Source organism: Pelodiscus sinensis, chromosome 5, assembly GCF_049634645.1.
Source record: "Pelodiscus sinensis isolate JC-2024 chromosome 5, ASM4963464v1, whole genome shotgun sequence".
Classification (NCBI taxonomy): Eukaryota; Metazoa; Chordata; order Testudines; family Trionychidae; genus Pelodiscus; species Pelodiscus sinensis.
The window spans coordinates 75,528,576-75,542,110 of NC_134715.1; the positions used below are offsets into that span (position 1 = coordinate 75,528,576).

At 42.0% G+C, this 13,535-nt stretch overlaps 1 protein-coding gene across 2 annotated transcripts in view; it reads left to right on the forward strand.

Moving 5' to 3' along the window:
* Nucleotides 1–13,535, forward strand: part of TRAPPC11 (trafficking protein particle complex subunit 11) — a 49,574-nt gene that overhangs the window by 14,126 nt on the left and 21,913 nt on the right. For both annotated transcript variants that reach the window (XM_006130162.4, XM_075930277.1), the window contains exons 8-15: nt 1,571–1,667; nt 3,298–3,431; nt 4,359–4,506; nt 8,617–8,710; nt 10,108–10,187; nt 10,281–10,359; nt 10,472–10,526; nt 13,158–13,303. In XM_006130162.4, the coding sequence (XP_006130224.2) occupies nt 1,571–1,667; nt 3,298–3,431; nt 4,359–4,506; nt 8,617–8,710; nt 10,108–10,187; nt 10,281–10,359; nt 10,472–10,526; nt 13,158–13,303 (833 nt within the window). The remainder of the gene's footprint in view (nt 1–1,570; nt 1,668–3,297; nt 3,432–4,358; nt 4,507–8,616; nt 8,711–10,107; nt 10,188–10,280; nt 10,360–10,471; nt 10,527–13,157; nt 13,304–13,535) is intronic.

Here is a 13,535-nt window from a genome sequence, read left to right on the forward strand (position 1 = left end):
CAAACTCTGTCCCCTCTCCCCAACATTGCTTTTGGAGCCTTAATAGTTGGGTTTCCTTAACAATGTGCATCTGTGCATCCTTAATGTTACATTAAAATAACTTTTGCATCTAATTCCATTGTTGTTAATAATGAATATCTGGAGAGACATATATATGCCTGTTCTTAATATCAGCATTTAAAAAAATCTCAGTTGGGCTCTAAATCACATTTCTGTTGATGTGAATGGGATATAGGAAATGTGAGCTCCCAATCTTTACTATCATCATTTGTCAATATCTTTGCAATAAAAAAAAAAATTAACCGCAAGTTAACTGCTTTGTTCGATTAGGGCCTCACTGCTCACCAGGGCTGTCTCTAAGGGGGTGCAGGACAACCTCCCCGCCCCCATCCGACCCCTGCCTGACCACTTCATGCCCCTGCTCTGCCCCACCTTGGCCCTTTCCACCCTTTTTCTCAAGCCTCTTCTTCTGAGCAATGCTTAGAGCTGGCAGAACAGAGCAGGCTGGGGCTAGGTTGTTCCACTTCCCATGAGCCCAACCCCTGCTGTCAGCACCAGGCTGCACACTAATCACCCGAGGTGCTCTTGGGCCTGCACTTCTGCATCCTCCCAAAACATGGGGCCCTCCAAAGCGTGGGGCCCAGAGTGATTGCCTCAAATCATTTTATGGACAGGACTGCTCTGCCACACACCAAGCCACAACTCACTTTAGGTAGAAGAAGCTTGCTTGTGAGACAGAAGCGACACAGAAGGAAAGAGGTTACAACAGTACAGCCAACAATTATGTCTCCTCCAAATTACACCTGTCTTCTGTGTGAAAATCAGTCACTTAAAAATCCACACCCTTGGCAGACATCATCCTCACATCAAGAGATAGCTGGAGGATCAGGGCATAGACTTCACACTTGGAGCATGCTTAGAGCTGACCCTGAGGTGGTATTACTTAGCATAACTTGCTAAGGAAAAGCCTTTCTGTGAATACTTTCTGGGAAGGTTTCTGAATTTCACTTTTGGATATATTTAGATGTATATTTAAAACAGAAAGCTGTAACTAAATCCAAACTTCTCAGTATTCTAATTTGTTGCTTAACAAGAAACAACCACTGCTTAAATATCTTGACTTTTGTGCTATATCTCTGCATTGGTTCTACTGTTTGTCACATCTCAAGATTTACTAATATTTCAAGAATGGTTTTTAATGTTCTTTTGACAATATGAAACCTTAGTGTTCTTTTGACTGTTGCGGTTTGTATTTAGTTTGCTTGTTGGAAGCGATAAACAAACAGAATACCGCAGGATTGTGGGGGAGGATTTCTTTTCTTTTTAAATCACTCCTAAACTGCACATGGAAAAAGGCAGAAAAGTATTGTTCATGATCAATAAATACACATCAAAGTTTGCTTGAGGATGTTGTGAATGCAGAAGCAATTGCACGTGTTACCATTATCAATGAGCTTTTTACCAGAAAATTTGTTTTAGTTGAATACAGATTTTATCTTTTCCAGTAATTTGTTCATGAATAATTGTTTTGGTATGCCAACTCACCCAATTTATAAACATTCATATTTAGAAATTACAGAACGGCATATAATCTTGTACATGAATTGAGGGCGCATGAAACCAACATGTTGGAAATCAAGACCATGGCAGGATTTATAAACTACAAGGTAACACATTTATTGTAACCTTTAGCAAACCTATACATTTAAAAATATGAAGATATCTGGAGGACTCAGAATCTGTAAAGATTTAATGTTAAAGCATTAAAGCATTTAAATTACTACTCAGATGCTGTTCCCCTAAATTCTATCTTGTGGAGGTTACTTCGAATTCCATGGGGGAAATACTTGCTCAGTAGAAGTTGGGTTTAGGTGCTTAGAACTCTATTCTATCATTTAAGAGGCTAGATCAATGTTTCTCAAAGTGTTCTGCTGGCCAGCTTTGGGAAAGCCAGCGTCTGTAGTCACAGAGCCTCGTAGCTCCTAATAGCTCTGGTTTGCTGTATGGCTGGAAATGGTGAACTGGAGCCAATGAGAGCTACAAGCTTCATGGTTACAGACTGTTTAGATCAGGGCTACTCAACTTTGGAAGCCCCAGGTGCTGTGAGTATCATTGTGGCCCATGCCAAGGGCCGCAACTTAAGTGTGGTTGCATATATACGCAAATAGCTTCTTTCACACTGGTGAGCATGAATACAAAACACTTCCCACAATGCTCGGGAGCTCCCAGCACCTCCTCAATAGAGACTAGAAATGCCAACACCTTGTTACCTATCTGTTCCAGCCAGCCCATCCACTTGTCTCTTTCAATGCTTACTCCACCTGGGAGACGCCTCGCTGTTGTGGAGCGTAATCCCAGTGGAGGCCATATTCAAAGGCTCCCACCCACAGGATGCATGTTGAGCACTGTGTAAACCCAAACCGCACTGCGGGCCACAAACAAACAGGTCGCAGACCGTGTGCGGCCCATAGGCCATGTGTTGAGTAGCCCTGGCTTAGATAAACAAAGTGGTGTGGGCCTGCTTCCGGCTTTCCCAAGGTGAGCCCGCAGAACCGTTTGAGAAACACTGGAGTAGAGCTTAATATGGCTCAATCTTATGAAGTGTTTTTCACCCTTTTCAGTTCCCACTTGAGGTCAGTGGGAATAAATAGCACTTCACAGAAACAAGTGCATGTGTAGTCTATAGAATATTCATCCATTTTAAAAGGCAGAGAAGGAAAAGCAAACCTGAGGAAAGGATGGCTCTTCCTTTGGAAGAACAAATTTTACAGGACCTTGGGTCAGTGAGCAAAGTGTCTTCCTACGTACTAATTAAAAAAACTTGTGTCTTGAGCTTTCATCAAGGCCCTTGAAAGTGACATACAACTGGTTTGGATTACTGCAGACTACATAGTCTCTGTGGGGAAGATCACTGGCTCCAAAAGATATCTGGTGTTGTTCATCCCTCCTCTTCCAAGTAGCTCAGCAATTCCATGTTGGATCTGGGAAATTGTGTGTTGTTCACTTTCTTCTGTGATGATTTTGATCTGTGCCTTAGATTTTTTTTTTTCTGGACAGGACTAATCTTTCAGTTCTTGCCATAATTTTTACATCTAGAAGGACCATGTGGACAATATGTTGCTCTGAACCCTGTTTGTTTCATAGAATACGCTATCCAATGTTTTTACTTCTAAAATGTTGGGGATCTTAACATTTACCCACTATGTGTCTAATATTAGATTTACCTTTAAAAATTTTAACTTACATTAGGTTGTGACTAAAGGTTTTAAAGTCTGTCTCTTATTTTGACTCTCATAGATTTGTCGCCTCTGTTTTCAACATAACACCCCACTGGATGCTATTGCCCAGTTTAGGAAGCACATTGACTTGTGCAAGAAAAAAATAGGGAGTGCAGAGCTGGCTTTTGAGCATGCTGCCTGGATGTCTAAACAGTATGTTTTTGCTAAATAATACTTACACTGTATCTCACGTATAAACATTTCACAAAGTTAATTGTTTTTATGTCTAGGAAAGCAATGAAATTCTGAATTTTGCTCCCTAAAAGAGATGCAGTAGATATTAAAGGATATAATACTATAGTTGGGGAAAAAATACTTACATATTTATTTATTGTCCTGTATCAGACATGCATGCTACATTAATCACTGATGGTAATTTATAATGGTGGGAATCAGTATGTGGTACCTATTGTGAGATTTAGAATCTGATCCTACTGTTGTGGTTGGAAGCTTTGTCTAACAGACTTCAGTGGGTGTTTCATCTAAGCAAGGACTGCATGATTGGATCTGAAACGTCATAATGTACACCAAACTGACACAGATCTTGGTTTCATAACATTATACTGTGTTTTAAATATACACTAGATAGCAGGCCTTAGCAGTAAAGATTTCTCTCCTCTGGGAGGCTGAGGAGTTCCTCATATCAGAATTGCTGCAAGTTAGTTGTGGAGGAGTTATGAACCTTTCTTTGTCATTGCCCAGTCTTTGTTGATTCTGCATATAAACAGAGGAATTCAGTCTCCAGGGCTGTCAGTCAGCTTCACTCATGAGTATTGAATGAAAATAGAAGTTAAAACTCTACACACTTTACAAAACATAGTAGAATTATTTCAAAGTAACTGGGCCCTGACCCTTGCAGTTTTGCACTCCTGTGAATGCAGTTGTAGGAATGAGTCTTTGGGTTTCAAAAACCTATGAAAGCTTTGGATGAACTGGAGCTGTAATTTGATTTAAAATGACAAAAATTCAAATCTGTTGTGTATTGTAATTAACTATAGTCACATATATCATACAGTTAAAGCGCAGCTTCTGTTTTATAGTAAATATTCATGTAAAAATGTTTTTGTTCTGTTTTTAAAGATTTCAGGCCTTTGGAGACTTGTTTGATGAGGCTATTAAACTGGGCTTGACAGCAATTCAGACTCAGAATCCAGGTTTCTATTACCAGCAAGCAGCATACTATGCACAGGAAAGGAAGCAACTAGCAAATGTACTCTGTAACCACGATGTAAGTTGCAAACTTTTGTATCTCAATCTTTATTTCTTAATGCTTTAGTATAGATGACGCCAAAGCCAACAATATGCTTGTATGCAATAGAAATACCTAGTACAGTATTTGGAAGGATTGACAATGAATGAATATATTAGTCATCACTTTATCTCAAAATATCTCAACTGCAAAACCAATTTTTAGTTATGTAGCAGACCTTATGTAAAATATTTTCTAAATGTTTATACACTGTTCAGCACTTATGTCAGTCTGAAAAAGGAGCCTCATTGTACTTCGCTATGAATACTCAATTATAATTATACCTAACTACACTGTCATGCTGATATATCAATCATTTAAAATATTAAGCTGAATTCCTACTGATGCTATTTACCCAGCAGTGACAGATAATGTTAGGAACTGGTGAAAATAAATAAAACTGCCTATAATTGTGCAGACATTAAAAGGAAAACTAATTTGTTTTTAGCATAACCTGTAGTAAACTAACGAAAGCAAATAGGCTGTGATGTCATATAGGATTGGTGAGAATTAAGAATGGTCTGATGCAGTATAGCCGATGGTGGATCTATCACAGTATCCTGTTTTCTGACAATGGCTAGTGCCACACGTTTCAGAGGAAATGAATGTACAGAGCAATTCTATCCCATTGTCCAGTCCCAGCTTCTGATAGTCAAAGACTGAGTGACACCCAGATCATGTGGTTGTGTCACCAACTATATTAGCCAATTAGCCCATCAGGTCTCTCCTCCCATGTTGGTCTTCTTTCCTGAGCCTCCGGCCTCTTCCCCTCTCTCTCTCCCCCACCCCCCTCTATCTCCCTCTTATTGGTCACTTGCACAGTATTTTTTAACCCTTTTTTTACATCCCTACTATTAAAGTCATTGAGTGACTCCTAGTTCTTGTATTATGTGAAGAGATAAATAACGCTTCCTTATCAACTTTCTCCACACCATTCATGATTTTATAGACCTCTGTCATCCTTAGCCATCTCTTTTCTAAATGGTTCTAGAAATTTTAATTTCTCCTTATGTAGAAGCTGTTCCGTACTGCTAATAATTTTTGTTGTCCTTCTCTGTACCTTTTCCAATTCTAATCTTTTGAGATGGAGTTACCAGAACTGCATGCAGCATTCAAGGTGCGGGTATACCATGGATTTATATAGTGCCATTATTCATGGGTGGTGGGTAAAATTAAAGCTGGGAGGTAAAATTAAGCTCCAGCCCTGCCTCTGCCATGAATTTATTCCAAAATCTTCTTTTGTTATGCTTCCGTCTGAGAGAGTTCCTCAGATTTATACCTTCAAAAGAATGGCACAGGGGCAGGAACCTCTTTCACATTCTCTGCAGTGATGACTGATGTAGACAATTCATTGAACTTTTCTACAGTCGTTTTGCTGTCCTCTAGTTCTCCTTTAGCATTGGGATTGTCCAATGGCATCACTGATTTGTTTGGCCACATAGCCACTGACTCCATGGGTGCTCTGGGGCTCATGCATCCATGGGGGAAAAAATAGTGGGTGCTCAGCACTAGGGATGTAAAAGAGTACAGTAGTTGAGTTGACAACTAGTATTTCTCTCCCCTCCGCCCCCCCCCCCCCGATCTCTATATCAGAGGTAGCAAGGGGAGGGAAAAAGGAATCGGTGCTGGGGGGAGCTGACTTAAAAGCCAGTTCCCCCTAGCACCGTCTCCACAGTGTGGGGGGTGGGCAGGGGAGGCAAAGGCGCCGCAGCGCTGCGCCTCTGCCTTTTAAATGTAATAAGAGCAGAGGCTCAGAGGGGTTAGCTTCTGGGGCTGGCATGAGCTAACCCCCTTGGGCTCCTGGGAGCTACCCCCACAGCGGCTCTGCAGTTTAAATGTAGTAGGAGCCAGGCTGCTGCGCGCACCCGGTTCCTCCTACATTTAAACTGCAGAGCTGCAGCAGAGGTAGCAAGCATCTCCCTTCCCTCCTCCCCCATCAGCAACTAATTGAGTAGATGATGGAATTTCCATCGACTACTCGATGAGCTGATTAATCGCTATTTAACATCCCTACGCAGCAGACAAGAGTGAGTTCTGTGCTGCTAACACTGCCCTTGGGCTAAGGATTTTGTTTATAAACAGAGGCCGGGTGATTAGGATAACAAAAGGCTTGTCATTATGTTAAGGATCATTAGATGATCCTGAAAGCATTGCTAATCATGTCAGTTAAAAGATAGGAAATGAAGGAATGTAGGAATAAATGGTCCATTTTCAGAAGGGAGAGAAATAAATAGTGGTGTCTTCCAAGGGCAAGGGTGGGCAAGAGGTGGCTAGTGGGCCGGATCCAGCCTACAGCCGCCAGCACCTTTATTAAAAAGCAGCTGCTGCTGCTTTAAACACCAGGCTGCTAATTCCTCTTCAAGCTGGGTATGGAGGAGAAAACTTTGTGCACTGTCCCCAATCCCTTAGCAAAATACCCAAGCTCCCATTGCCCAGTTTCCAGCCAGTAGGAGCTGAGAAATTTTGCTGAAGGCAGGGGCAGCGAATGAAGCCACCTCCCTTCTCTCCCTTCCTGTGCTGGAGTAGAGCTATGTGGAGCAACTCGTCTTCCCCTTTTCCCCCCCAGGCATGGATCCTGTCTCAGGTTCATTCAAAGCTGTTGGCTGAGAGCCTGCTAGATAAGTGCCTCCCAACCAGAGCCTGCCTCTGGCACCCCACCTCTTCTCTTCCCTCCAACTAACTGCCCGGACACCACCCTAACCTTCTGTATCTCCTCTTCCCCCCCCCCCCCCCTTCCTCCACCTCACAACTCTCTCCTAGATCCTTTACCTCCTCCTAAACCCCTTCCCTTAGGTCAGAATCCTTTCCTGCACCCATATCCCTCATGACCCTGCACTCCATTCCCCTGTCCCACATCACCACCCAAGCCCCCTTTCACCCTGCTCTCAGATCACAACTTCCTCCCAGATACTGCACCCCCCCCCCCACCCCTCCGCACACTCCTCCACCAGGTCATAATCTTCTTTTACACCCATAAGCCCTCCTGGACCCTGCACTCCAAGCCCTTGCCCCAGATCATAACTCCTCCTTCACCCAAATTCCCTCTCAGACCCCCACCTTCCCTCCTGCACCCCTTCCTCTGTCTTAAGCTCCCTTCTACACCTCACCTATTGTCTCAGACTCCGCACACCCTCCACAGAAATGCGGCTCTTGACCACTTACCAAAATCTTGGAGTGTCCCCCATTAAAAATTATTGCCCACCCCTGCCCAAGGGACTTATAAAAGTGGTAAACAGAAAGGTGGCAAACTTTGCAGATGATACAAAATAAGTCCAAAGCAGGCTGCAATGAGTTACAAGACTCAAGGATCTCACAAAATTGGAAGATTTGGCAACAAAATAGTAGAGAAAATTCAATGTTAAATGGAAAGTAATGCATATGGCAAAAAATATTCCCAGCTGTAAATACAAAATGATGGAGCTTAAATTAGCTGTTACCCATTAAGAAAGAGGTCTTGGAGCCATAGTGCTTCCAGAGTACTGCAAATTCATAAGAATCCTTCTCACTGGGCCTGTATCATCCAGAACTTTGTCTTTAGCATCAGAAGACTTAAAGCTTATCTCTGGTCATCAATGGGACAGATGCAACTGAATATGTACCTGTCGTTAAAGTGCACCAAAACCATACCAGGGAACCTAGATGTAAATAAGATTGCTTATATTTTCATCCAGAAAGCTACAGAGACACATACTATCTTCAAACTGGAATATTAGAGAAGACAGCTTGTGACTATTTTAATATATTGTAATTCATGCTCAGTAATTATATAGTTCATAATGATGATGCATTCAATAACTAGAATAGGAAAGAAACGCATAAATATGCTGAAATGACTTCCCTTCCCCTCCCGGCCTCCTGCCCCAAAACAAGCAGAGTGTCCCTCACCCTACACACACCTCTTCGAAAGCACCTGCTTATCTGGTTTCATGGTAAGTAATATTTTACACAGATGGTTGAAAAAGCTAAATACATTAAGAACTTTATGTTCCTCTTTAAGTATGTGGATTTTTTGCTTATGTACTGCAGTGTTATCTTTCATATTTTTGAAATGTGAACCCTTTTTAAAGGCTATATTTGCTGAATTTACAGTCTTCTGTCATCTATCCGAATCCGGATCCATTGGAAACTCAAACTGGATTGCTTGACTTTTATGGACAGAGATCATGGCGTCAGGGAATACTAAGTAAATATTTTTTTGGTTTTTAATTGTTACAGAGATCAGACAAAGGGATTGAGGTCCTAGTCCTGTAATGTGCTTGGTTTGGCAGACTCCCAGTACCTATGTAACACCTGTTGACATCAGTGAGACTGAATAGGTGTTGTACTCTGCCCTGCAGAACAATCTGTGGGACTAGGTCCTTAATTTGTCCTTTTAGTTGGCAGTGTAAATCTGAAGTGTAATGAAGGAAAGTATACATAGTCCAGGGGTGGCCAAACATACTGAACCTCTGAGCTGCATATGACAGTTTTGAGAAGATTGAAAGCTGGGGTGCACCTGCCAGAGCTTAGGGCTTCTGTCCTGTGGGAAGCACCTGCCGGGGTTTGGGATCTTTGATCCTGCTCCTGCTGAATCCCCAAGCCCTGGCAGGCATGCCTGCGGGGCTAAAGCCCTGAGTGCCCCTCCCGACCGTTTTGGGCTTTAACTCCTGCTCCATCATCCTGCTGGTAAGAGGAGAATGGGAGGACCTGGGGGGGCCTTCACAAGCTGCACTTTAACTGTAAGAGAACCGCATGCACCCTTGATCAAGACTCTTCTTTTTATAAGATTTCTCCTTCTATATAGATGAATACATCTTGTACCCAACAAGCAATGTGTTTAAACTAATTAGTGGTGTAACACAAAATAAATAGTACAAAAATAGTGGTATCAGTTCTATATATTATATCCTCAGTTTTATATTCTGTTGCTTATGGTTCGCTCTCTCTCTCTCTCTCTCTCTCTATATGGGGGGTGATGGCTTTTTTTTGTTGTTGTTGTTGTCTTTTTCTAAAACTGGCAAGTATTTAAAATGTTGAGGCTTGAATCAAAATTATAAATATCAATGCAGTTTAAAAGTGAATAAAACTTTGTTTCCTGCTAAGATGTGAATTCAGAGGCCTGTCTTTTTTGCAACAGTTGATAGCTTCATGGATGCATAAAATAAGCAGAGAGAAGCATTTTTACATTGCTTTAAGTGTTGATGATGTCAGCTATTGGTAAAGAAATATAACTGTGAAGTCATTATTGGGAAGCCAGCAAATAGTTTGTATTATAATGTATTTGTAAATTTTAGCATTTTCTATCCAGTGATCCGGGCATCTCTGAGAAGTATGTATTTAAAATATGTAAGTTCACTTTTAAATTATTAATAATATGCCCGTTTGAAGAGTGTTTGTTGCCAAATTATCTTTGCAGAACAGAGAATATAACAGAGTTCTCCAAATGTAAACATTCTATCTCCTAAGAGATGGCATAGTTATGAATCTAAGAATTTACAGTCTTCTGAGTTAGAACTGTCTTGTTATTTTAAAAAAAAATGGTAATTCCTTTTTAGACTGGGCAAAATTTCAATGTAATGGATTTTTCATTATCATTTGCAGGTTTTGATCTTTCTGATCCTGAAAAAGAGAAGGTGGGAATTCTAGCCCTGCAATTAAAAGAAAAAAGTGTTCCTCATTCTGTAAGTTACATCTACAAAATAGTGTTAGAACAATTTAAAAATTATTTCTAAATGTAAACATTGTTATATCACTATTGCTGATTTATCTGTTAGGAGCTAATAATCACTTTGCTGAGTAATGCTGTAGCACAGTTCAAGAAATACAAATGTCCAAGAATGAAGAGTCACTTAAGTAAGTATCAGTTATCAGACTAATCTTTGAAACTCTTTGCAAAAATATTTTAAGTATTGCAATATTTAAGTATTTTAAGTATTGTAGATCCTATGGCTTTGTTCTTTTTCAGTGGTTCAGATGGGCGAAGAATATTATTATGCTAAAGATTACACCAAAGCACTAAAGTAAGTATTTGTGAATGATTCCTTAGAACATTATTTTTCTAGTTTGGAACACAGATCTTACCAGTTGTATAGTGGTGTTTAAAATTAATTTAAGAGACTTCTGCTATTGCATGTGGAGTTCTGGGAGTGAACTTTAGAGTTTGCTAATTTCCACTGTCTGACCCACTATATGGTCTACTTGAAAAGTTACCCTTGAAAGAAAGAGTAATTCTCAACTAATGGTCCACAAATAGGAACAGCCTAAAATTTGGAATTTAGTACTTGAAAGTTGCAAAGGGAATTTAATTACCACTCATACCACTGCACAATGAATGTCATGATTTTATTATTTTAAAAATGATAAATGTCATTTCAGCTGTCTAATCTGAAACTTCACAGAGATGTAATTGTAGGGATCCTGACCCAAGAAAAGGAGTTGCAACCCTCTGCCCAGCACTATTACCCTTACTTCTGCACTGTTGCTGGTGGAATGGTGGTGGTCTACCACTGGGACTGGGCAACTGGAGAGTCCTGGCTGCTGGTTGGGAGCAAAGCTCTGAAGGCAGAGCCACCAGCAGCAGCAGCACCGAAGTAAGGATGGTATGGTATGGCGTTACCACCCTTACTTCTGCTCTGCTGTCAGTATAGCTGGGCCCTCAGTAAGCAGCTGCCAATTCTGAAAGCAACAATGCAGAAGTAAGGGTGGCTTGGTATGCTATTAGGGTGAATGTGGTGCACTCGTAAGAGTTGGGAAGGAGCCACTTCCACTCTGATTGAATTGGCCTTGTTAGCACTGATCCTCTGCTTAGTAATGTATTCAGTAATGCACTGGTCCTCTCCATACTTTGCTAGGCTGGTCCTTAGGTGGTGGACACACAGTCCATTGCTGGGGTTCTACTTCAGCTTGGTAGAACTTGCTGGGAGCTTACACTCTGCTGGCATAGCCTTGGAGAGCCCAGGGTCACCTCCATGCCACGATGAGGCAACGGAGTAGAACTTTGTGGACGATACTGGCATAATGGGGGGGAACCCTCATACTGGCATAATGACAGATTTGGTTTGGGTTTTTTTGCAGTTGGTCTTAAACCCTTTCCTGATCAACAAAAGGTAAATCAAGAAAGACACTATTAGCTTAGAATAAGGGTGACTACCAGGGCTGGACTAAAGGGTGGGCGAGCTGGGCAGCTGCCTGAGGCGCCAACCGATGGGGGGTGCCTGATGGCAGTTGTAAGGGGCGCATGGGGCCCTTCCCCGTGGGGCCCTGCACGACCAGGTGCAGCCTGCCTGGGTGGCCCTGGGATGCGCTCCAGTGGCAGTGGCTGGGTAGCGCATGCGCCGTGCACATGCCCACGTGTCCTAGGGGTGGACTTGTGCATGTGCTGTGCGCCCGAGGACAGGCCCACGCGCCCTGGGGTGGGCCCGTGCATGCACCCTGGGTGGCGCTGCCCATCCGGGGCACCAAAATGGCTCGGGCCGGCCCTGGTGACTACACAGAGTTACTCCTGAGAGAGTTTTACACCCTGTGTAGGGCATAGAATTCATACCTTCTATAGATTTTTCTTTTTGGCTCCCCCACAGAAAAATGGGAAAGCAAAGAAATCGGTGAGGAACTGATTCCCTTTAATTGGGAAAGGGTTTAAGCTGAACTGGAAAAAAACAGCCACCTCTGACATGGCTGCTCCTGCAGAGAGCAGTTCACTGGGAGAGAAGGGGGAGGCTGGGCGTGAATGGGTGGAGTGATCTATGGAGAGGTGTTGAGGGGCAGGGATGGGGATGGGTGCCTGCTTGTGTGTGAACAACTGAGAGAGACTTGCTCTCGCTGCTGCTGCATCCTGGGCTTGTACATGTAGGGCTGTGAGAAGCAGGCTCTGTCCCTGAGGCAGAGCAGAAATGTAACAACAAAAAGGCAGGCTGCTAATGTTTAATTGCTCCCATTCTTAGGCCAGGTCTCCGCTAGACTTGAAAAGTTGGGTTAAGGTACACAACAACTCCAGCTATGTAAAATATGTAGCTAGATTCAGCTTACCTAAACTGAACTTGTCACTATCTTCACAGAGCCTGTCAGCTTCCCTTACTCCTCGCAACTGCAAGGAGTACTGGCACCAACCAGAATTGCCCTCCGCATTCGATTTAGCAAGTTTTAACTACCTTATGTCAAGGGAGGCAATTTGATTATTTTTACTGTTGGGTTTCCTTCATTCCAGTTGTCCCAATAATAGCCTGATAACTGAGACTAGAGAATCTTTTGTCCTAAGTGTTTGTTTGCTTTGTTAACAAGAAACATATGTTTACAATTGTTCAGTAAGTTCCATTTAAAAAACCAAAACAATACTACCAACAGGCATTACGTTTACCATAACATTTACCATTTTGTGTCTATGCAAAAGTAAAAACAGTGAAATAAGCTTCCTTTTATAAAATTGGTGATCACTGTCTAGTGGAAATGATGCATCTGTTTTACAGATTCTTGCTCAGCTTAAAAAAAAATCATTGGCTGTAATTGATAAGCTCTTTGGATTTGTTGGGGCTTTTTTTGAGGGGGATTTGGGGTTGGCATCAGTATAGTTCACAATACAATAGGATTACTTTACTTAAATTATACACAATCCATTACTTAAATTATACACGTGTCCCTCTTTTTTCCTTTTCCAGGCTGTTGGATTATGTTATGTGTGAATACCGTAGTGAAGGATGGTGGACTCTTCTTACTTCCATATTGACCACGGCTCTCAAATGTTCATACCTCATGGCACAATTAAAAGATTACATTACTTACTCTCTAGAGCTGTTGGGTAGAGGTATCCTTTAAAGAAGTTTATCTCATGCCTACTAGTTATTACAATGTTTGAGTCTTCAACGTTGTTGCTAATTGTACCAATCATATGCCTGACATTAGGCCAAATGCATCCCAGTGTAAGGGGTGCAATTCCCCTGACTTTGAAACCATCTTATGCCAGAACTGAGTTTGATGCCTTTTCTCTAAGGGTATGTCTAGGCTGCATTTCTCTTTTGAGAGAGGAATGCAAATGC